The sequence below is a fragment of the Mobula birostris genome, chromosome 8 (assembly GCF_030028105.1).
Source record: "Mobula birostris isolate sMobBir1 chromosome 8, sMobBir1.hap1, whole genome shotgun sequence".
NCBI classification, from domain to species: Eukaryota; Metazoa; Chordata; class Chondrichthyes; order Myliobatiformes; family Myliobatidae; genus Mobula; species Mobula birostris.
Genome location: NC_092377.1, coordinates 135,352,290 through 135,377,852, shown reverse-complemented (window position 1 = coordinate 135,377,852; position 25,563 = coordinate 135,352,290). Strand labels below are relative to the sequence as shown.

The 25,563-nt window shown below is 47.0% G+C and overlaps 1 protein-coding gene across 1 annotated transcript in view; it reads left to right on the top strand.

Annotated features, from left to right (window-relative positions):
* The first annotated feature begins 614 nt into the window (after positions 1 to 614).
* LOC140201737 (actin filament-associated protein 1-like 2) overlaps positions 615 to 25,563 on the top strand; it is a 157,282-nt gene continuing 132,333 nt past the window's right edge. Inside the window, exon 1 of the mRNA XM_072266339.1 lies at positions 615 to 822. Within this exon, the coding sequence (XP_072122440.1) occupies positions 615 to 822 (208 nt within the window). The remainder of the gene's footprint in view (positions 823 to 25,563) is intronic.

Sequence of the window (25,563 nt, the reverse complement as noted above, 5' to 3'; positions counted from 1 at the left end):
AACGTTATGGGGCGCTAAGAGCACGACAAGGCACTTAGACATCCTGGTCATCCACTGCAAGAGGTGGTGATCTCTTTAAACTCACCCGGCAGGAGGCAAAGGCAAACAACTGCTGTGACCCGCCGAGTACATGATTTCCCAATATGTCAGAGTGGCGTGGAGGGAAATCATCCCCAACTGGAAATTCCAGATGCAACCTAACGACAACGACGAACTTCTTTTGAGAGAAACAGAAAGTGCTGGAAATACTCAGCAGGTCGGGCAGCTTCTGCGGGAGAAATGCTGCCCAACCCACTGAGTTTCTAGCATTCTTGTTTTTATCTCAGGTTTGGGGCATCTGCCTTAGTTGCTTTAGTTCTGCGAATCCTTATTCCGTTAGCTAAGACATATCAATCATTCTGTTGATATCGCTCCACGTGTGTTACCCGTCCTGCGTGTTCCCTTCTCATCTTTGAATCTCACTGTCTTTGGGAAAGCCACCGCGAGTTTGTTTTTTTCCCCCGTGAGAATGTGCCGCTTGCATTCTCGGCGAGAGAGACGGTGCAGCCTGGACGAACGCTACGCTCCTGCCCCTGGCTAGAACCGGGACCACTGACAGCCTCCCAGGGCGGTAGATGGTGCTCTGTTGGGAGTTGGACCGTGGCCGAATCCTTGTTTCCTTTAATAACCGCTGTAACTGCTGGAGACAGAAGACCGGGATTGTATCTGAGCGGAGGGGCAGTCCGTCGAGCGGCTCGGCGCCGAGACAAAGAGATCGGTGGCAGCGATGGGAGGCTGCTTGCGCCGGTAACATCCGATCGCCCACAATGAACCTGGACAAAGGTAAGAGATGCTTTTTCGCTGCCACCTCGCCCTTTAAGTCGCCGCACAATGTTTACAGTGTTTTCGGCAGGATGCAAACTTTGCTAAAACTTTTTAAATGAGATTTCAGTCATTGTAGCTGGCATTTTTCTTTCCCGCAGCCCCAACCACAGAGAGTATCATCACTTTGTCCCGTTTTAGCGAGTCGGGAGTAACGCAAACTGTGGAAAATTCGGACACTGTGGAATAAAATATTTACTACCCCCCACCCACACACACACACCCCCAAGTTTCTTTCGTCAGAGCAGTTGACGAAACTAATCTTGCGGACGGTAATGAACAGCGCTCGGAATAGCGTGTGTTTGGGTTGCAGGAACATGTTACCGACTATTTGGTTATTCTGGAGGCTGCCGGTGTTCTGGAGAATTAGGAAGAAGTGTGTGCGCCTCGGAAAGGCAGAAACACTCCGCTGGTCGGGCAGCGTCTGCGGGGGTGGGGTTGGAGAGAGAGAGAGATGGGCAATGTTTCGGACTGGAGACGGCTAGCCTCTCAGAGCGGGACACAGACTCGCAGCGCCAACCTTTCCCAAAGATTCATTTCTGTCCCTGTCCATCGTTGTTCAAAACTGCAAACCACACGGGCACTGCGCCTCGCAGCACAGGGATCTACCCAGTGATCTCCTTTAATAGCCGGGAGTGTGGTCAGTCGCTGAGAGGGGTCGGGGGGACGGGACGCGATGAGATCGCAGGTCGGACGAGGTGTCGGTGTCGGGGCTCTATGAGTTACCCGGGATGTACGTTGTGGGGCCACGGCAGTTGGCCTTGAGTTTGGTCCCTGAGTGTGTGGGGGTGGGCAGGAGCCTTAGGGTTACTTAATGGTTTCAGTTTGAATTTCCTTTATACGATCTGGCTAATTACCCAGGCCTAATTGCCCCTGGAAAGTGAGAGGCTTGCAAAGTCATTTCACAGGGAGTTTATGAGTCAATCACAGTGGGGTTTTGGAGTCACTAGAGTTAACAGATAATGATGACTGATTCCTTCCCCCAGTAAAAGAGATGGGTTATTTGGGGGGGTTCCTCTAGCTTCCTGGTCATCTGTACAGATTATTGGATGCTAAAATTCCAGATAAACAATCTGAATTTGGTGATGAGATTTTAATGGTCGCAGGATTATCATCCCAGGCTTCACAGTTACTAGTCAGCCAACCGAACTGTTGCCAGCACCATCATATCAGTGTGAGTGTGCCTGTCACTGTGTGAATGTCACTGTCACTGTGTGTGCATGTGAGAGACTGTGTGTGTGTCTGTCACTGTGTGTGCGTGTGTGTGTGACTGTCTGTCACTGTGTGAGTGTGTGTGTGTGTGTGTAAGACTGTGTGTGTGAGTGTGTCTGTCGCTCTGTGTGTGTGTGTGTGTGTGTGTGTGTGTCTGTCACTGTGTGTGTGTGTGCGTGTCACTGTGTGTGTGCGTGTGAGAGAGACTGTGTGTCTGACACTGTGTGTGTCTGTCACGGTGTGTATCTGACACTGTGTGTGGGTGTCTGTCACTCTGTGTGTGCGTCACTGTGTGTGTGTCTTTCACTGTGTGTGTGTCTGTGTGTGTCTGAAGGGGAAGAAGCTGTGTTTAACTCTATTCATCCTCTTCCCCCTCCCTTTCCTCTTTCTCTCCCTCTCCCTTTCTTTTGTTTCTTCCCCTCCCTCTCCTCTCTTCTTCCCCTCTCACTTAGCCTCCCTTCCCCATCCTGCATCCCTTCGGCTCCTCCTAACTCCCCCTCCCTCACAGCTGGGTGTCACGTCCAAAACGATCTCCATCTCGGACAGTACATAATGGTTCAGTGGTCGGAAATGTTGTGCATCTCCCACTCCCCAGAGAATGGTGCAGTCTGTTTATTGAAGATCTGAGCAGGGCTTTGAGGAATGAACAGACTGATAATGATCTCTGAAACGCCCAGAGCTGGAACTGGAGAGGAATCAATTGCTTTTAGTGACCCAGAGACCCAAACCCCCATGGTATGGGCCTCTCCCCCCACCCCCCACAATCTGTAGCAATGAGGCCGAGACCCTCCATTAGTCACTGCAGTCAGCACACCCGGTGTAATGCTGAGAGAGCCTCAGAGCTGTGGGTTATCTTGAAAGACAATGAAATAACAATATTTCTCCAGCACTACTTTACAGCTAGATTAGCAAATCGAGAGTTCATTACACAGTTCAGAGCAGCTCGGAAACCCAGGAGGCTGCAGATGCTGAAATCCGGAGCAACTCGAGAGGTCAGACGGCAGCACGTGTCCTGTTCTGAGCCATTTGTTAAGCCATGGGGCCAAATGTTCAACTGGAAGTGCAAGTCTGAAGGAGCACTTTAAAAGACAAGCGAGCAGTAAAGGGGTGGTAGGAGAAGAACGTAAGAAATAGGAGCAGGAGTCGGCCATCTGGCCCGTCGAGCCTGCCCTGCCATTCAATAAGATCATGGCTGATCTGACCATGGACTCATCTCCACCTACCTGCCCATTCAAGGAACAAAATGCAACAAATACTGGAAAACTGAAATCCTAACACACCCCTCCCTCCCAGAGTACACTGGGCATTCCTGATCACCGGTCAGGGCCAAGCACCAGCACATTTCCACATCAGCATGGTCCGCGTGGGAGCAGACAGCGAGGGCCCGCGTGGGAGCAGACAGAGAGGGCCCGCGTGGGAGCAGACAGCGAGGGTCCGCGTGGGAGAGCAGACAGCGAGGGTCCGCGTGGGTGCAGGCAACGAGGGCCCGCGTGGGTGCAGGCAGCGAGGGCCCGCGTGGGAGCAGACAGCGAGGGTCTGTGTAGGTGCAGACAGCGAGGGTCCGTGTGGGAGCAGACAGCGAGGGTCCGCGTGGGAGCAGACAGCGAGGGTCTGTGTAGGTGCAGACAGCGAGGGTCCGTGTGGGAGAGCAGGCAGCGAGGGTCCGCGTGGGTGCAGGCAGCGAGGGTCCGCGTGGGAGCAGACAGCGAGGGTCCGCGTGGGAGCAGACAGCGAGGGTCTGCGTGGGTGCAGGCAGTGAGGGCCCGTGTGGGAGCAGACAGTGAGCATCCACGTGGAGCAGTGAGCTATGGTCCGTGTGGGAGAGCAGGCAGTGAGGGCATGCGTAGGTGCAGACCAGTGAGGATCCGCGTGGGAGATGAGACAGCGATGGTCCCTGTGGGAGAGCAGGCAGCGAGGTCGGGATGGACAGTACAGGTTGGGACAGAGAGTAACAATGTGGGCGGCGTTTCAGTTACAGTATGGATGGGTTTCAGTAACAGCGCGAATAGTGTTCTGTCACAGTGCAGATAGGGTTCAGTATTATTGTGGATAGGGTTCAGCAACGGCACGGATGTGGTTCAGTAGCAGTGCAGGAAAGGTATAGTATCTGTGCGGATGGGGTTCAGTAACAGTGTGGATGGGTTCAGTATCTGTGCGGATGGGGTTCAGTAACAGTGTGGATGGGTTCAGTATCTGTGCGGATGGGGTTCAGTAACAGTGTGGATAGGTTGAATAACATTGCAGATGGGGTTTAGTATCAATGCTGATGGGGTTCAGTATCAGTGTGGATAGCATTTAGTATTATTGTGGATAGGGTTCAGTAATGGTGCAAATGGGGTTCAGCAAAAGTGCGGATAGGGTTCAGTAACAGTTCAGATATGGTTCAGTAATAGTGCGGATGAGTTTAAGTAACTGTTTGGATAGGGTCAGTAACAGTGCAGATAGATTTCAGTACCCATGCGGATAGGATGCAATATCAGTGTGGTTGCGGTTCAGTAACAGTGGGGATAGGGTTCTGTAACAGTGCTGATGGGGTTCAGTATCAGTGCGGACGGGGTTCAGTATCAGTGCTGAAGGGGTTCTGGAAGAGTGCAAATGGGGTTATCGTTGTGGATAGGGTTCAGTAACAGTGCAGATAGATTTCAGTATCAGTGCAGATTGGGTATAGTAACAGCAGAGGAGGTTCAGTATCAACGTGGGGAGGATGCAGTATCAGTGGGGACAGGGCTCAGTATAAGTGCAGAAGGGGTTCAGTAACAGTGTGGATAGAGTTCAGAAACAGTGTGGATGGGTTTCAGTGTCTGTGCGTATAGGGTTCATAGAAACATAGAAAATAGGTGCAGGAGTAGGCCATTTGGCCCTTCAAGCCTGCACCGCCATTCAGTATAATCATGGCTGATCATCCAACTCAGAACCCTATACCTGCCTTCTCTCCATACCCCCTGATCCCTTTAGCCACAAGGGCCATATCTAACTCCCTCTTAAATATAGCCAATGAACTGGCTTCAATTGTTTCCTGTGGCAGAGAATTCCACAGATTCACCACTCTCTGTGTGAAGAAGTTTTTCCTCATCTCGGTCCTAAAGGGCTTCCCCTTTATCCTTAAACTGTGACCCCTCATCCTGGACTTCCCCAACATCGGGAACAATCTTCCTGCATCTAGCCTGTCCATTCCCTTTAGAGTTTTATAGGTTTCAATAAAATCCCCCCCTCAATCTTCTAAATTCCAGCGAGTATAAGCCTAGTTGATCCAGTCTTTCATCATATGAAAGTCCTGCCATTCCAGGAATCAATCTGGTGAACCTTCTTTGTACTCCCTCTATGGCAAGAATGTCTTTCCTCAGATTAGGGGACCAAAACTGCACATAATACTCCAGGTGTGGTCTCACCAAGGCCTTGTACAACTGCAGTAGTACCTCCCTGCTCCTGTACTCGAATCCTCTCGCTATGAATGCCAGCATACCATTCGCCTTTTTCACCACCTGCTGTACCTGCATGCCCACTTTCAATGACTGGTGTACAATGACATCCAGGTCTCGTTGCACCTCCCCTTTTCCTAATCGGCCACCATTCAGATAATAATCTGTTTTCCTGTTCTTGCTACCAAAGTGGATAACCTCACATTTATCCACATTAAATTGCATCTGCCATGAATTTGCCCACCCACCTAACCTATCCAAGTCACCCTGCATCCTCTTAGCATCCTCCTCACAGCTAACACTGCTGGCCAGCTTCGTGTCATCCGCAAGCTTGGAGATGCTGCATTTAATTCCCTCGTCTAAGTCATTAATATATATTGTAAACAACTGGGGACCCAGCACTGAGCCTTGCGGTACCCCACTAGTCACTGCCTGCCATTCTGAAAAGGTCCTGTTTATTCCCACTCTTTTGCTTCCTGTCTGCCAACCAATTCTCCATCCACATCAATACCACACCCCCAATACCGTGTGCTTTAAGTTTGCACACTAATCTCCTGTGTGGGACCTTGTCAAAAGCCTTTTGAAAATCCAAATATACCACATCCACTGGTTCTCCCCTATCCACTCTACTAGTTACATCCTCAAAAAATTCTATGAGATTCATCAAACATGATTTCCCTTTCACAAATCCATGCTGACTTTGTCCGATGATTTCACCGCTTTCCAAATGTGCTGTTATCACATCTTTGATAACTGACTCTAGCGTTTTCCCCACCACCGACGTTAGGCTAACCGGTCTATAATTCCCCCGTTTCTCTCTCCCTCCTTTTTTAAAAAGCGGGGTTACATTAGTCACCCTCCAATCCTCGGGAACAATAGACAATAGACAGTAGGTGCAGGAGTAGGCCATTCGACCACTCGAGCCAGCACCGCCATTCACTGTGATCATGGCTGATCATCCACTATCAGTATCCATTTCCTGCCTTATCCCCATAACCCTTGATTCCACTATCTTGAAGAACTCTATCCATCTCTTTCTTGAAAGCATCCAGAGACTTGGCCTCCACAGCCTTCTGGGGCAGAGCATTCCATATATCCACCACTCTCTGAACAAATCCAGAATCTAAAGAGTTTTGAAAAATTATCACTAATGCATCCACTATTTCTTGGGCTACTTCCTTAAGCACTCTAGGATGCAGACCATCTGGCCCTGGGGATTTATCTGCCTTTAATCCCTTCAATTTACCTAACACCCTACTAACAAGTATTTCCCTCAGTTCCTCCATCTCACTAGACCCTCGGTCCCCTACTATTTCCGGAAGATTATTTATGTCCTCCTTAGTGAAGACAGAACCAACGTAGTTATTCAATTGGTCTGCCATGTCCTTGTTCCCCATGATTAATTCACCTGTTTCTGACTGTAAGGGACTTACATTCGTCTTAACCAATCTCTTTCTTTTCACATATCTATAAAAGCTTTTACAGTCAGTTTTTATGTTTCCTGCCGCCTTTCTCTCATAATCTTTTTTCCCTTTCCCAGTTAAGCCCTTTGTTCTCCTCTGCTGGACTCTGAATTTCTCCCAGTCCTCAGGTGTGCCGCTTTTTCTGGCTAATTTGTAGGTTTCTTCTTTGGAACTGATACTATCCCTAATTTCCCTTGTCAGCCACGGGTGCACTACCTTCCCTGGTTTATTCTTTTGCCAAACTGGGATGAACAAATGTTGTAGTTCATCCATGCGATCTTTAAATGCTTGCCATTGCATATCCACCATCAACCCTTTAAGTATCATTTGCCAGTCTATCTTAGCTAATTCACGTCTCATACCTTCAAAGTTACCCTTCTTTAAGTTCAGAACCTTTGTTTCTGAATTAACTATGTCACTCTCCATCTTAATGAAGAATTCCACCATATTATGGTCACTCTTACCCAAGGGGCCTCACACGATAAGATTGCTAATTAACCCTTCCTCATTGCTCAATACCCAGTCTACAATGGCCTGCTCTCTAGTTGGTTCCTCGACATGTTGGTTCAGAAAACCATCCCGCATACATTCCAAGAAATCCTCTTCCTCAGCACCTTTACCAATTTGGTTCACCCAATCTACATGTAGATTGAAGTCACCCATTATAACTGCTGTTCCTTTATTGCACACATTTCTAATTTCCTGTTTAATGCCATCCCCAACCTCACTACTACTGTTAGGTGTACTGTTAGTACACAACTCCCACCAGCGTTTCTGCCCCTTAGTGTTACGCAGCTCTACCCATATCAATTCCACATCCTCCAGGCTAATGTCCTTCCTTTCTATTGCTTAAATCTCCTCCCTAACCAGCAATGCTCCCTAACCAGTAATAGTGTAATAGTGTAGGTGGTGTATGCTATCAGTGCGGATAGGTTTGAGTAACAGTGCAGGTAGGGTTCAGTATCAGTGCGAATGGAGTTTAGTAACACTGTGGATGGAGTTCAGTAACAGTGCGGATGGGGTTCAGTATCAGTACAGATGGTGTTCAGTAACAATGTGGATGGGCTTCAGTGTCTGTGTGGATGGGGTTCAGTAACAGTGTGGTTGGGGTTCTGTATCAGTGTGGAAGCTCTTCAGTATCAACGCCAATAGATTTCAGTAACAGTGCAGATGTGGTTCAGTATCAGTGCAGATGGGGTTTAGTAACAGTGTGTATGGGGTTCAGCATCAGTGTGGATGTGGTTCACTATCGGCGTGGATAGGGTTTGGTATCAGAGCGGATGGGGTTCAGTGTCTGTGCGGATTGGGGTCAATAACAATGTGGTTGGCATTCAGTATCAGTGCGGATAGGTTTGAGTGACAGTGCGGATAGGGTTCAGTATCAGTGGGGATGGGATTCAGTATCACTGTGGATAGGATGCAGTAAGAGTGCAGATGGGGTTCACTATCTGTGTGAATAGGGTTCAGTAACAGTGCAAATAGAGTTCAGTAACAGTGCGGATGGGGTCAGTATCAATGTGAATGGAGTTCAGTATCAATGCAGATAGTGTTCAGAAGCAGTGCAGATGGTGTTCAGTAACGGTGTGGATGGGAATTTAGTAAATTATGAGTGTGTGTGGGAGGGTTTCAGTGGCAGTGTGAGCGGGGTTTCAGTGGCAGTGTGGGTGGGGTTTCAGTGACAGTGTGGGCGGAGTTTCAGTGGCAGTGTGGGCGGGGTTTCAGTGACATTGTGGGATGGGTTTCAGTTACATTGTGGGAGGGGTCTCAGTGACAGTGTGGAAGGGGTCTCATTGACAGTGTGGGAGGGGTTTCAGTTACATTGTGGGAGGGGTTTCATTGACAGTGTGGGAGGGGTTTCATTGACAGTGTGGGAGGGGTCTCAGTGACATTGTGGGAGGGGTTTCATTGACAGTGTGGGAGGAGTTTCATTGACATTGTGGGAGGGGTTTCATTGACAGTGTGGGAGGGGTCTCAGTGACAGTGTGGGAGGGGTTTTATTGACAATGTGGGACGGGTTTCAGTGACATTGTGGGAGGGTTTTAGTAACAGTGTGGGTAGAGCTTTGAGTGAATATGTGAATGGGGTTTCAGCAATAGTGTAAATGGGGTTTCTGTGATGGTATGAGCAGGGTTTCAGCAATGTGGGGGTCAGAGTTTCAGTGAAACTGTAGGTGTGGGCGTGCTTTCATTACGTCAATAAGAAATAGCAGTTGAATTAGGACATTCGGCCCATCGAGTCTGCACTCCCATTTCATCCTGGCTGATCTATTCCCCCTCTCAGTCCCATTCTCTTGCCAGCTACCCGTACCCTTTCACGCCCTGACTAATCAAGAACCTATCAACCTCCGCCTTAAATACACCCAATGGCTTGCCCTCACAGCGCCAGTGGCAACGAATTCTATAGATTCATCATCCTCTGGCTAAAGAAATTCCTCCTCATCTCCGTTCTAAATGGACGTCCCTCTATTCTGAGGCTGTGTCCTCTGGTCCCAGACTCTCCCACTATAGGAAACATCATCTCCACATCCACTCTATCTAGGCCTTTCAATACTCGATAGGTTTCAATGAGATTCCCTCCCCATTCTTCTAAATTCCAGCGAGTACAGGCCCAGAGCCTCATATGATAACCTTTCATAATCTTTCCTCTGCACTCTCTCCGATATCGGGACATTCCTTCTTAGATAAGGGGCTGAAAATTGCTCACAATACTCCAAGTGAGGTCTCACCAGTTCTTTATAAAGCCTCAACATTACATCCTTGCTTTTATATTCTAGTCCCCTCAAACCAAATGCCAACATTGAATTTGCCTTCCTTACCACTAACTCAACCTGCAAGTTAACCTTCAGGGAATCCTGCACAACGACTCCCAATGCCCTTTTTACTTCGGAGTTTTGAATTTTTCTACCTGTTTGTAAAATAGTCTATGATTTTGTTTCTTCTACCAAGATGTGTGACCGTACACTTCCTGACACTGTATTTCATCTGTCACTTCTTCGCCCATTCTCCTAATCTGTCTAAGTCCTTCTGCAACCCATCTCTGCCAGCTCCAGGGATTCCTACGTCCTTCCCATCCTCCCCCCAGGAAACCCCCTCCCCTCCTCCTGCCTCCCCCCCCCTCTCCCACTCCCCTCCAGGGATCTCCCTTCCCCCAGGTCATTCCCCTCCCTCCCCTCCCCTCCTATCCTCGTGGGCTGCAGATCTTCCTCCGAAGCTGCTGCCCGTTCAGTGTTGGTGCGTCAGGGAACTGCCTACAAGGCAGTGTTGATGGTACGTCCCTGCCGAAGGGGCCTTGGGCTCCTCAGGGTTGTGCCCAGATCCCGTGAAATCCCCTGGGGCCTGGTGAAACCACCGCCCCTCTCGGCTTGTGAATGGACACCACTCTGCGTAGCACCTGAAGGTGGTAGCACTCAGACAGTTACCTGGGTGGGGACTTGACCATCCCTCAGTAGGAGGACTCGTGCTGTCATACTAATGAGGTGGATTGAGAGGCAAGAGTCTGTCTTATAGTACTGGGGAATCATTCGATAGTCCTACGTCAGTGGGGTAGAAGCAACCTTTGGTGGACGTGCTGATTTCGGGCTGTTGTATCTTCAGCCCGATGCAAGAGAGGATGTCGGCAGTGGATGCCCTGCTTCGCCAAGGCAGTGAGAAGTATAGACAGGGCTGTACATGATCTGTCATCCTTGTGGCCGCCCCCCCTCACCGTCACCACCAGCAGAGCCGGGACCTCTCTTGTCGAGTGACAGTGCAGAGTGAAGGTACAGAACTAGACCACCTCCACGCCGGGCAACGTGAAACAGCCCAGGGTTGGTCACTGGGTCCTGAGCTCTGCAGCTCTACCACGTCCAGCTGTGACTGGTGGTGGGCAGTGAAACAGCTTGCAGCAGATACTGTACCCGTGTTCTCAGCGACGGGGGAGCCCGGCCCATCGAAAACAGAAACACTTGTGAGGATCTGCTTCCAGAGGAGGTGATCCACATTGGCCTCCAACAGGATAGGTGCTGGTCTTCAGCCAATTCCATTCACTCCTGGAAGGCAGAGGCAGGGGCTATAGCAGAGGTGCTGGGCTCTGGCAGTGCTCCAGCCGTGACACTGAACACTTGTGCCCCACACGTGGCCAAACTTTCACTGACCCCTGCAATTTTATGAATTGACTTTTCTTCATTGACTTTATTTCTTACATCCTTCACAGACGTGAGGAGTAAAAATCTTTACATTACGTCTCCACCTAAATGTACAATGTGCAATCACAGTAATGTATAATAATTTATAATAAATCAAACAGTCAATGTAACAGAATACACTCAAATCAGCGTGAGTTAATCAGTCTGATGTCCTGGTGGAAGAAGCTGTCCCAGAGCCTGTTGGTCCTGGCTTTTATGCTGCGGTACTGCCTCCCGGATGGTAGCAGCTGGAACAGTTTGTGGTTGGGGTGACTCGGGTCCCCAATGATCCTTCGGGCCCTTTTTACACACCTGTCTTTGTAAATGTCCTGAATCACGGGAAGTTCACAACTACAGATGCGCTGGGCTGTCCGTACCACTCCCTGCAGAGTCCTGTGATTTAGGGAAGTACAGTCTCCATACCCGGCAGTGATGCAGCCAGTCAGGATGCTCTCAATTGTGCCCCTGTAGAAAGTTCTTAGGATCTGGGGGCCCATACCAAACTTCTTCAACAGTCTGAGGTGAAAGAGGCGCTGTTGTACCTTTTTCACCACACAGCTTGTGCGCAGACCACATGAGGTTCTCAGTCATGTGGATGCCGAGGAACTTTAAGCTGTTCACCCTCTCAACCCCAGATCCATTGATGTCCATAGGGTTTAGCCTGTCTCCATTCCTCCTTGTTTTTGCGACATTGAGGGAGAGGTCGTTTTCTTGACACCACTGTGTCAGAGAGATGACTTCTTCCCTGTAGGCCACCTCGTTATTGTTCAATGTTGTGTCATCGGCAAATTTAATTAGCAGATTAGAGCTGTGGGTGGTGACACAGTCATGGGTATACAAGGAGTAAAGGAGGGGACTTAGTACACAGCCCTGAGGGGCTCCTGTATTGAGAGTCAGAGGGGTGGAGAACACTGGCAGTTCTCAGGTTTGTCTTGTCCATAAGAAGCAGGCTAGATCCAACCCAACCTGTCAGCCTGTTCCACATCATCAGCAAAGAGGTGGGTGGGTTAAACTCAGCTCCTGACTTTACAGCCTGGGATTACTATGGATCAAGTGCTAACCTCCGGGGATGAAGTAGACACCAAGACTGTACTTGATGAAGCCTGGCATCACGGAACCCTGACTTACCGGGAGGTGGGTGGGGGAGAGAACACTCTGCTGGTTGGAGTTATATCTCGCAGAATGGGAGATGTATTAGTGATGCCGACGCAGTGTCCCTGGCCAACGGAATGTTAACCGTCATTGCTAGAGGGATTGAATTTAAGAGCAGGGAGGTCATGCTGCAACTGTACAGGGTACTGGTGAGGCCGCACCTGGAGTACTGTGTGCAGTTCTGGTCTCCATACTTGAGGAAGGATATACTGGCTTTGGAGGCGGTGCAGAAGAGGTTCACCAGGTTGATTCCAGAGATGAGGGGGTTAGACTGTGAGGAGAGATCGAGTCGCCTGGGACTGTACTTGCTGGAATTCAGAAGAATGAGAGGAGACTTTATAGAAACATATAAAATTATGAAAAGGATAGATAAGATAGAGGCAGGAAAGTTGTTTCCACTGGTAGGTGAGACTAGAACTAGGGGACATAGTCTCAAGATTTGTGGGGGGAGTAGATTTGGGATGGAGATGAGGAGGAACTGCTTTTCCCAGAGAGTGGTGAATCTGTGGAATTCTCTGCCCAATGAAGCAGTGGAGGCTGCCTCAGTAAATATATCTCACACAAGGTTGGATAGATTTTTGCATAGCGGGGGAATTAAGGGTTACAGGGAAAAGACAGGTAGGTGGAGATGAGTCCATGGTCAGATCAGCCATGATTTTATTGAATGGTGGAGCAGGCTCGACGGGCCAGATGGCCGACTCCTGCTCCTATTTCTTATGTTCGTATGAGCCATGTTCAACTGTTTCATCATTCCACTGCAGGTCAGGAGTGGGGATGTTTACTGATCACTGCACAACCTTCAGCACCGTTTATGAAAAAAAAGTATTGGACAAATGCAGCAAGTTCTGGGCAGTATCCAGGCCTGGCCTGGCATGTGACAGGTAACCCTGGCACTGCACAAATGCCAGGCAATGCCAGTGTCCAACAAGAGAGAATCCCCTGGCGTTCGGCAGTACTGTTGCCTGGAACTGGAGCTGCCACGTGCACAAGTGTGGCAACAAGAATAGGTCAGGCTGGGACCCCTGCAGTTAGTAACCATGTCCGCCGTCCACAACTCAGGAGAAACGTGCGGACATCACCCCACGGAAGTTGACTTCTGAGCTACACAGCATCCTGACTGGAAATACAAGACCATAACACATAGGAACAGAATTAGGCCATTCGCCCATTGATTCTGCTCCATATTACCCCTTTCAACCCCATTCTCCTGCCTTCACCCCATAACCTTTGGCACCCTGACTAATCAAGCACCTAGCAATCTCCGTTTTAAATATACTCAATGGTTAGGCCTCCACGGCCGTCTGGGGCAATGAATTTCACAGGTTCTCCACCCTCTGGCTAAAATAATTCAATCTCTATTCTCTATTCAAAATTGAGGTGTCTCTATTCTGAGGCTGTGCCCTCTGGTCCTAGACTCACCCACTATAGGAAACATCCTCTTCACATCCACTCTTTCTAGGCTTTTTAATATTCTTGAGATCGCCCCCCCCACCCCCATTCTTCTAATCTCCAACAATCTCCAAAGCCATCAAACACTACTCATAGTTAACCCTTTCGTTCCTAGGTTCATTCTTGTGAACCTCTTCTGGACTCTGACCAATGCCAGCACATCTTTTCTTAGATAAGGGGCCCAAAACTTCTCACAATACTCCAAGTGTGGGCTGACCAATGCCTTGTCAATCCTCAGTATTACATGTTTGCTTTTATATTCTAGTCCTCTCGAAATGAATGCCAACATTGTATTTGCCTGATTCAACCTGCAAGTTAACCTCTAGAGAATTCTGCACAAGGACTTCTAAGTCCCTTCGTACCTTTGATTTTGAATGTTCTCCCCATTTAGAAAATAGTCTAAGCCTTTATTCCTTCTACTGAAGTGCATGACCATACACTCCCCTACACTATATTCCATCTGTCACTTCTTCGCCCGTTCTTCTAATCTATCTAAGTCCTTCTGCGGACTCTGTGCTTCCTCAACACACCTACCCCTCCACCTATCTTCGTATCGTCCACAAACTTGGCCACAAGGCCATCTATGTCGTCATCCAGATCATTGAAATATAATATGAAAAGAGCTGGTCTGAATACTGACCCTAGTGAAACAGCACTAGTCACCAGCAGCCAACCAGAATATGTCCCCTTTATTCTCACTCTTTGCCTCCTACCAGTCAGTCAGTCAGTCATCCATGCTGGTATCTTTCCTGTAATACCATGGGCTCTTATCTTGTTAAGCAGCTTCATGTGCAGAACCTTCTGAAAAACCAAGTTAACAACCTCCATTGTCTCTCTCTTGTCTATCCTGCTTGTTATTTCCTCAAAGAATTTCAACAGATTTGTCACGCAAGATTACTCCTTCAGGAAACCATACTGACTTTGGTCTTCATTATGTGCCTCTGCATGCCCCAAAACCTCATACTTAATAATGGACTTCAATATTTTCCCAGGCAGTGAGGTCTAATTTCCTTTCTTCTGACTCCCTCCCTTTTTAAAGAGTGCAGTGACATCTGCAATTTTCCTGTCCTCCAGAACCATTATGCAATCTAGTGATTCATTACTAATGCCTCCATAATCTCTTCAGCTACCTTCTTCAGAATCCTGTGGTATAACTGGTGCTAGAAAGATTGTAAACCATGTAGAATTTTCCTTATTTCTGCATAAATTGACCTAAAATGTGATTAGATCTTCACGTAAGTCCTAAAGCTGGATAAAGAGAACCCAATTAAATAAATAACACAAAAAAGTTATAACTTGCTCATTTATTTATTGAGAAAAATGATCCAACGTTACATATATTTGTTGGAAAAAGTATGTGAACCCCTGGGGTAATGCCTTCTACAGAAGCTATTTGGAGTCAGGTGTTCCAATCAATGAGAAGAGATTGGAGGTGTGGGTCGTAGAGGTGCCCTGCCCTATAAAAAAAGACACACAAAGTCAGGTTACTGACAGAGCCTGCTCTTCTCAAGAAAGATCTGTTTATGTGCATCATGCCTTGATCAAAATAACTTTCAGAAGTCCTTAGAAGAAGAATTGTAGAGATGCATGAAGATGAAAAAGGCTACAAAACACTTCTAAAGTCCTGAGTGTTCATCAGTCCACAGTAAGAGAAAGTGCCTACAAATGGAGGAAACTCAGTACTGTTGCTATTCGCCCTAGGAATGGGCATTCTGCATTAATCACACTAAGAGCACAACTTGGTGTGAAGGAGGTGAAAAAGAATCCAAGGGTAAGAGCAGGAGACGGGCAGAAGTCCCTAGAACTTGCTAAAGGCTCTGTTCATGCATCCGCTATAAGAAAAACACTAAACAAGAATGGTGTTCATGGAAGGACACCACAGAGGAAACCTCTGCTCTCCAAAACAAAATATTGCTGCACATCTCAAGTTTCCAAAAGACCACCTGGACGTTCCACAACGCTTCTGGGACAATGTTCTGTGGACAGATGAGGCAAAAGTTGAACTTTTTGGTAGAAATGCATATTGCTATGTTGGGAGGACAAGGGGCACTGCACACCAACACCAAAACCTCATCCCAATTGTGAAGCATGGTTTGGGACTGTTTTGATGCCTCAGAGCTTGGACAGCTTGCAATCATTGAGGGGACAATGAATTCAAAATTTTATCAAGACATTTTACAGGAGAATGTCAGGGTCGTCCTCTGTCACCTGAAGCTTAACAGAAGTTGGATAATGCAACAAGACAATGATCTGAAGCACAAGAGTAAATCAACAGAATGGATCAAAAAGAAGAAAATTAATGTTATGGGATGGCCGAGTCAAAGTCCTGTTACCTTATTCCTATAGAAATGTTGTGGAATGACCTGAAGCAAGCAGTTATGCAAGGAAGCCCCCCAACATCCCAAAGTTGAAGCAATTTTATAAGGAGGAATGGCCTAAAATTCCTCCAAGCTGATGTTCAGGACTGATCAACAGTTACTGGAAATGTTTGATAGAAGTTATTGCTGCACAATGAGTCACACCAGTTACTGAAAGCAAAGATTCACATGCTTTTTCCAACTAATACATGTAACATTGGATCATTTTCTCAATAAATAAATAAACAAGTATAACATTTTTTGTGTTATTTAATTGGGTTCTCTTTATCTACATGAAGAGCTGATCACATTTTAGGTCGTATTTATGCAGACATGGAGAAAATTCTACAGGGTTCACAAACTTTCTAGCATCACTGTATTCCATCTGCCCTAGGTGACTTATCTAGCTTCAGACCGTTCATCTTTCCGAGCGCCTTCTCCTTAGTAATAGCAACTATACTCACTTCTGCCCCCTGACACTCTTGAGTTTCTGGCAGACTGCTAGTGTCTTCCACAGTGAATACTGATGCAAGTTCTTATTAAGCTTGTCTGCCATTTATTAATCTCCCATTACTACCTCTCCAGCATCATTTTCCAGCGGTCCGATATCCACTCTCTTTTAACTCTATATATCTGGAAAAAAAGACATTTGGTACCTTCCTTTATATTATTAGCTAGCTTACCTTCATATTTCATCTTTTCTCTTCTTATTGCTTTTCTAGTTGCCTTCTGTTGGTTATGAAAAGCTTCCCAATTCACTAACTTCCCACTAATTTTTGCTATACTATATGCCCTCTTTTTTGCTTTTATTCCCTTGTCAGTCAATGTTGCATCATCTCCCTTTAGAAAGCTTTCTCATCTTTCCTGCACCTTCTGAATTCCCCAGAAACTCCAACTGTTGCTGTTATGCTGTCATCCCTGCTAGTGACCCCTTCCAACCAACTTTGGCCAGCTCCTCTCTCATGCCTCTGTAATTCCCTTTATTTCACTGTAATACTGATACATCTGACTTTATCTTCTCTCTCTCAAACCACAAGGTGTGTTCTATCATATTATGATCACTGTCTTCTAAAAGGGCTCCTTTACCTTAAACTCCCTAATCAAATCTGGTTCATTGCACAACACCCAATCCAGAATTGCCTTTCCCCTGGTGGGCTCAACCACAAGCTATCTTGTAGGCATTCTACAAATTCCCTCTCTTGGGATCCAGCACCAACATGATTTTCCTAATATAACCGCATATTGAAATCCCCCATGACTATTGTAACATTGCCCTTATTACATGCCTTTTCTATTTCCCGTTGTAATTTATATCCCACATCCTGTCTACTGTTCGGAGGCCTGCAAAAGGGTCTTTTCCCTTGCAGTTTGTTAACTCTACACACTAAAATTCTACATCTTCTGATCCTATGTCATCTCTTCTTCAGGATTTGATTTCATTTTTTAACCAACAGAGCCACCCCATCCCCTCTGCCAACCTGCCTATCTTTTCGATACGATGTGCGTCCTTGGAGGTTGAGCTCCCCAATATAATCTTTCAGCCACAACTCTGATGCCCATAATGTCATACCTGCCAATCTCTAACTGTGCCTCAAGATAATCTATCTTATTCCATATACTGTGTTCATTCAAATATAACATCTTCAGTCCTGAATTCATCAACCTTTTCAATTTTTCCCCAAGTTACACTTCAACTCATCCCACTGACTGCAATATTGCCCTATCATCTGCCCATCCTTCCTCACAGTCTCACTACACAATGCATTGACTTGTTCACCAACTGCCCCATCCTCAGCCCTATCACTCTGATTCCCATTCCCTCCCCCCCATCAAATTAGTTTAAACCCTCCCCAAAAACTCTGACAAACCTGCTTGCAAGGATGATGATCCCTCTCAAGTACAGGTTTAACCCATCCATTTTGTACAGGTCATTCCTTCCTCAGGAGAAGATCTCAATGATCCAGAATTCTGAAACCGTGCCCCCTGCACCAATTCCTCAGCCACTCATTCATCTGTGCAATCATCCTATTCCTGCCCTGACTAGCACGTGGTATTGGGAGTAATCCAGAGATTACTACCTTGGGGTCCTGCTCTCCAGCCTCTTCCCTAACTATCTAGGACCTCTCCTCCCTTTCTATCTATGTCATTGACGCCGATGTACACCATGTCGTCTGGCTGCTCACCCTCCCTCTTGAGAATCCTGCAGCAGCCGCTCTGAGACTTCCTGGACCCTAACACTTGGGAGGCAACACACCGTCCTGTTGTCTCTTTCAGGGCCACGTAATCTCCTGTCTGTTCCTCTCACTATCGAGTCTCCTATCACGATCGCTCTGCCTGACTTTACACTTTTACTGCCGATCCTCAGAAGTCCTGGCACCAGCCTGGCTGCTGCAGCTGTGCCCTGATCAGTCATCACCACCAGCGATATCCAAACGGGTATACTTGTTGCTGAGGGAAATGGCTGCAGGGGAACCCTGGATTGACTGCTGACTCCCTTTACTTCTGAAGTATATCTCTGTCACTGGGCCACAATCCTGGACAGCAGTAGCTCCACCCCACCTTCTCCAGGGCAACCAGGGACAGACAACAAAATGCTGGCGCAGCCAACACCCCCTGAGTGAATATAAAATGCTGGCAGATGGTCCTTTCAACTTCTCATTCAGGCTGGGCAAGGAGAAGAGCTGACAGCAGGAACAGGGTCACTGCCGAGGAGGTCTGAAATGTTTCATCGGGTGGGTTCTGATCACGGACACAAGAACAGGCCCCTCAGCTCGGCAATTAAACCAGTAATTCAATTAATTCCTTCTGTCTGCACAATGTCTAGACCCCACCATTCTCTGACGTCCATGTGTCTATCTCAGACTTTCCACCCTGCAAAAGCTCACTTCAGGGAGGTATCACCCCAGTCCCCCACAACCCTATATCCCCCCCCCCCCCGTTTCCCCGGTTGTCCTCCAAGGATACTTAGTTTAGTGATTTTGTCTAATCTGTAAACCAAGTTGGGTATATGCAAAAAATGTGACATTAAAATATGTACCTATATTATATTATCATGTTTATTCTATTACAACTTTAAGCAAGTCTACAGGGAGTTTGGCCTCATCACGCAGGACATCAATAGAGTAGCTCCTTAGCAGCCAGCCAGCTAGTTTAAATAACGTTAGCTATGCTAATGAACGAATGACACCTGTTAAACTCACCTCAACATGTCTTTTACAGTCTTAACTCACCATGGGCAATAGAAAAGTCAAACAGTGCAGCGAGCAACACTGTCATTATTTTTGAGGTCGACTGTAAAGCCCGCCCACAGAGAAAACTGATAGGTCTACTTAGAATGAAGAGAGACCAATCATGATAGTCATAGTCATAGTCATAGTCATACTTTATTGATCCCGAGGGAAATTGGTTTTCGTTACAGTTGCACCATAAATAATTAAATAGTAATAAAACAATAAATAATTAAATAGTAATATGTAAATTATGCCAGGAAATAAGTGCAGGACCAGCCTATTGGCTCAGGTGTCTGACCCTCCAAGGGAGGAGTTGTAAAGTTTGATGGCCACAGGCAGGAATGACTTCCTATGATGCTCAGTGCTGTATCTCAGTGGAATGAGTCTCTGGCTGAATGTACTCCTGTGCCCACCCAGTACATTATGTAGTGGATGGGAGACATTGACCAAGATGGCATGCAACTTGGACAGCATCCTCTTTTCAGACACCACCGTCAGAGAGTCCAGTTCCATCCCCATAACATCACTGGCCTTACAAATGAGTTTGTTGATTCTGTTGGTGTCTGTTACCCTCAGCCTGCTGCCCCAGCACACAACAGCAAACATGATCGCACTGGCCACCACAGACTCGTAGAACATCCTCAGCATCGTCGGGCAGATGTTAAAGGACCTCAGTCTCCTCAGGAAATAGAGATGGCTCTGACCCTTCTTGTAGACAGCCTCAGTGTTCTTTGACCAGTCCAGTTTACTGACAATTCAATAATTGAGAATGCTTGCTCCACCTCTCGCTCTCCCTCTCCCTCTCAAAAAAATCAATTTCCAGGATATTGTATATAATTTCCGGGCGTCAGGGAGCCACTATCAATATGCGGGAGACTCCCGGAACTTCTGAGAGAGGTGGGATGTCTGCTATCTAAGAGTATCTTAAATACAGCTTTTGTGTATGCCTCCACCACCATTGCTGGCTCTGCATTCCAGGTGCCCACCACCTAGTGAAAACTTGCCTGCACCTCTCCTTTGAACCTACCCCTCTAACCTTAAATTCCTGCCCTCTGGTATTAGACATTTTGACCCTGGGACAAAGGGTGTGTGTGTGTGTGTGTGTGTGTGTGTGTGTGTGTGTGTGTGTGTGTGTGTGAGTGAGTGTGTAATGTGCCTCCTGTACCTGCAGTCCGTTCTCTAGTTCCCGAGGTTTTCTGCAGCTGTTCACCATCTCAGAAACACGAGACAGGCCAGTTATTCAGGGGCGGTGACCCAGGGCCATAGGTAGGGCGGAGTGTGGGGGAAGAATGCGGCTAAATCCCTGATGTGTGAGGGAGTAGAGGGTTAACCAGACCAGAGTGAGGACTACCTGCCTCACAGTCTGCTATCTCCCTCTACCACAGAAATAACCAACACCTTCCCCCAGTAAAAGATCTTTTACTCTTTAAAAATATAGAAAAACTGCATGTATGAATAGACAATAATTACCGGCAAAGTTTGTATACTTTTCTATGTTCATTTGACTCAGTAGTTTTGCTATATTCTCACTTAGGTGGCAAAATCTGACATAAAACTCAACTGTTGACTGAGCTTTGTCAAGCTCCCAGGGTTTATTATTTAGTTTTTTTTTTGTAAATTTAAACATTTTTGATTGTTTAAGTTGGTGAGAGCCTACCTCACCAGTCCCAAAGCCTTCCCTCACACTTCCTTTTACAAACCTGCCAATCGATGTCTTGCAGTTTGAGAGCTCACACACTGGGCCACTGGCAGACAAACGTCTCACCCTTCACCATTGTGAACACTCACCTTTCCCCCCTTTGACTCTGTAAACCAGTCCCCGGATCAACCAGGTGAAAGGTTTCACATTTGCAGTCCTGGGGAGGAATGATTCATTTTTGAACCTCAGAAGATTCGGTTTAGGGACAGTTCTCCCTGTTCTCTCCACCTACATCTTCCAACAAAGGTCAAAATGCTGAACCAGCCCTCCCTCTCTGTTACCTGTCTTTCATTATTCAGTAACTGTCGACCTCACCATACACTTCGCCAAGGTGACTGTACAATGTTCTGCACCATTCGTGACTCCTCAGATAGTGAAGCAGTTCATACCCAAACGCAGCAGGACCTGGACAATAGCCAGGCTTGGGCTGACAAGTGGCAAGTAATATTGGAGCCACACAAGTGCCAGGCAATGACCATCTCCAACAAGAGAGGCTCTAATCATTGTCCCTTGACATTCAGTGGCAAAACCATCACTGAATCCCCTATCTACACCCTGGGGGTTACCATTGACAGGAAATTGAACTGATCGAGCTGTATAAACACTGTGGCTACCACAGCAGGTCAAAGGCTAGGAATCCTGGGGCATGTAACTCACCTCCTGACTTCCCAAAGCCTGTCCACCATCTACAAGGCTCAGGTCAGGAGTGTAATGGAATACTCACCACTCGCCTGGATGAGTGCAGCTCCATCAACACTCAAGAAGCTTGACATCATCCAGTGCAAGGCAGCCCCCTTCCACAAGCATCCAATCCCCCCACCATCGCTGAACAGTTGCAGCAGTGTGTACTATCTGCAAGATGCACTGCAACAACACACCGAAGTTCCTAAGGCAGCACCTTCCAGACCCACGACCACCACCATCTAGAAGGACGAAAACAGCAGATACCTGGAACACCACCACTTGGAAATCCCTCTCCAAGTCACTCACCATCCTGACTTGGTAACATATCGCTGTTCCTTCATTGTCGCTGGGTCAAAATCATGGAATTCCCTCCCACTATGGGTGTACCTACGCCTCAGGGACTGCAGCGGTTCAAGAAGGCAGCTCATCACCACCTTCTCAAGGGTAACTAGGGATGGGCAATAAATGTCGGCTGAGCTGACGACGCCCACGTCCGGCAAATGAATTTGAAAAAAGCTGCCCAACAACACCTTGGGTCACAAAGGTCAGTGAGCACAAAGGACAGGGACCACCCACAGCAGCTTCTCCGACTTGGACAGACTTCACTGGGGCTCTCTCCAAGTCAGAGATGTCAAAATGAAGTTGCTGCTCCTCCTTTGTCGCTGGGCCACCTCCCCAGCAGCGTCTTCACCACATCAACTACAGTAGCTAAAGGGCGGCTCAACCCCACCTTCTCAAGGGCAGTAAAAGCTGGTCTTGTTGGCAGGACCCAGATCCTGAAAGGCAGGGTAAAATCTCCCCACACCGTTGTTTCCAGCCCTCCACTCCTATGTTCCCGCTAAGCTGTGTGCCTGTGTGTGCGCACACGTTTTTCAACCAGCGCACAAAGGAAATTAATGTGTGCACAAAAGGTTAGTTACCTAAAATAATGTAGTAATTAATAATCATACTTATTGAAAATAATCTTTTAGCTAAATGTTTCTGTTAACTAGTTAGTCGGTTTTTCAAACACCACAATGCACGTCACTAATTTACATCACCTCACCTTTCCTGTTCCGGTTTGTACAGCTGCATCACGGCGGCAGCCATCTTTGGCGGACAGCGTTCATATCATAAAGTTTACAAAGATCAGTTTCAAATCCTGTAGGTAGCTTATCAAGTTTTTATTGAAAAAGATCAGTCAAATGACTCTGTGGCTAAATACTGTCACAAGAAATTGATAAACATCACATACAAAGTAGCTTTACAGGTTTTAAGTGATGTCTTTGTTGAACTGGCTGCACTGTGCAACATTCTGCAAAAGAGTGGCCTGACACCGATTGATTCACTTCATTTTGCGCGAGGCAAAATTAACAAGATTAGAAAGCAGTATCTGAGAGACAATGTTTCGTGGAGTGACAAAGTTAAAGTTTTGCTAAGCCAACAACGTGAAGAAAACGTCACAGTAGATACAAGTTTGCTGTTGACTTTTATAAATAGTCCTTGTGTTCATTTAGAAGAAAGGTTTCCTGAAGATGAGGTACAAAAATGGTCAGCTTTTGATTTCTCCGCAATTGCAGGTTGTGACTTCACATTTGGCGATGAACAAGTTAATGCCTTATGTCTAAAATATCATGATTTTCTAGCTGAAAATACTGTAATATTTAGACAGCTTAATGATTTCAAATTTTCCGTGCAAGAAAAAATTAAATCCAAACTGATTTCAAACTTTGCTCAAATGGTGGCATTTGTACTTCAAAATGAACAGTTTTGCGACCTTGCACAGTTGATGGACATTAGGGGAACCTTTCTTGCGTCTAGTGCGGACTGTGAGCGAGGCTTTAGCCTAATGAATCAACTCAAAAACAAGCTGAGAAACCATTTAGGCGAATGTCATTTGGATATGTTAATGAGAATCAAAAGCTATCAATTGGATGGAAGTTCTAATAGTCTAGATAGAGTTTACAAAGAATGAGTAAATGCCAAAGACAGGAGAGAGAAAAAATAACTGAGTGACTTAAATATGTATGTTATTTTGTTGTTATTCTCTGCAGTTTTATGTCAAATATTTTGTAAACCTACATAAACTGTGCCAAGTGTGCATTCAGTGCACACATACTTTTGTCACAGGAAAAAAAATTTGCACAACATAAGATTTTTGCGCACACTGACTACTAAAAATTAGAGGGAACATTGCTCCACTCCCTTTCCTCCCTCCAGTTCCCATCTCTATACCTCTCCTACTCCCAACTGTCCTCTCGCTCCGCTCTCCCAGTCCCTTCACCTCCTGTCCCCAGCCCTTACTCCCGCCGCTGCCTCCATCACCACTACTGCGGACTTCCACTGCCCACACCTCCCTATCGACTCCTCCACAATCATTCCTCCACCACCCTCACACCCTCAGTCCCCTCCCCATGGCTGTGTCTTTGCTCGTCCCCACCCCGCCACATTCTTCTCCCTCCCCTCTCTGCACTGCCCCCCAGCTTCCTCTGTAACCCGTCCCTCCTCCTCTCCACCTTCCCTCTACCCCCTGCCTATCGGAAGAATTCAAACTGGAATTGATTGGATAAAGAGCGATCATAACGATTAGCTTTATTTGTCACATCGAAACGTACAGTGAAATGTATCAATTGTAATCAACGACCGTCACAGTACGAGTACGTATGTGTGGGGGGGGGGCAGCCCGTGATTGTCGCCGTGCTTCTGCTCACAACCCACTACCCCTCACCCAGACGTCTTTGGAAACCTGAGCAGCCGGAGGAAATTCGTGTGGTGATCGGAGAAGCATGCAAACTCCTTATAGACAGAGGCAGGAATTGAACCCCAGTCACTAATCGCTGTCTATAAAGCGTTATGCTAACTGTTATATTATTCTGCCCTGCACTACCGAGACACCGTGAAAAGCTTGTCGTGCATACTGTTCGTACAGATTAAACCATCGCACGGTGCATTCGGTAACAGAATGCAGAATAAAGTGTAACAGCTACAGAAGTAATGTAGTGCAGGTAAAAGATAAATGCAGACTCTGAATGCGGCAGATTGTGAGGTCCAGAGTCCATCTTATCATACTGGGGGATATTAAATAGTGGTAGAAGCTGTCCTCGAGCCCAGTGGTATGTACTTTCAGGATTTTGTATCTTCTGTATGTTTCTCACCCCCTGCATGCCACCTTGGCTGAACAGAGGAGCACTTTCAGTAATAGACTAAGACAACTGCGCTGCTTCAGAAAGCGCTAGACGAGGTCATTCTTACCGTTGGCCATCAGGCCCTATAGCCGGGGAAATGACCTTGTAATCTTTGACTTGTAAATCTTGTGCATCTCATTTTTAAGGTAACTTGTTTTTATTCTTTCTTACTTCTACTATTTGTATATCTGTGCACTTGTAATGCTACTGTGACACTGTAACTTCCTTTGGGATCAATAAAGTATCTATCTGCCCGATGCGAAAGGGGAGAAGAGAGAATGTTCGGGTGGCTGCTTTACTGAAGTGTAGACAGAGTTCACGGAGGGGAGGCTGGTTACCCTGGTGTGCAGAGCTGTGTCCACAATTCCCTACAGAGTCTTGTGGTCAAGGGCAGGGATGTGTCACAATCCCCCCCTTGTAGACCCCAATCGTGCAGAACCTAAGGTTAGACTCTTGTCTGTGACCCTGGGATTGTGTCTCGGGGTTATCAGGAATGCAGTCGTGGTCTAGCGCCATGGGCTCTTCCTGTGCAGGGTCTGATCATTTGCCGGTGCCACGAAGTGCAAGAGGACGCGCGAGATGCCGCAGGGAAACGTACGTTCAGTGAGCACAAAAGTGTAGCAAGCGGAGCCTCGGGTGGGGAGGCATGGAATCGTCCTTTTGGCAGGTTAAGTAAACGCGAGTGGCTTTTACATAGTGTTACTTGGTGTC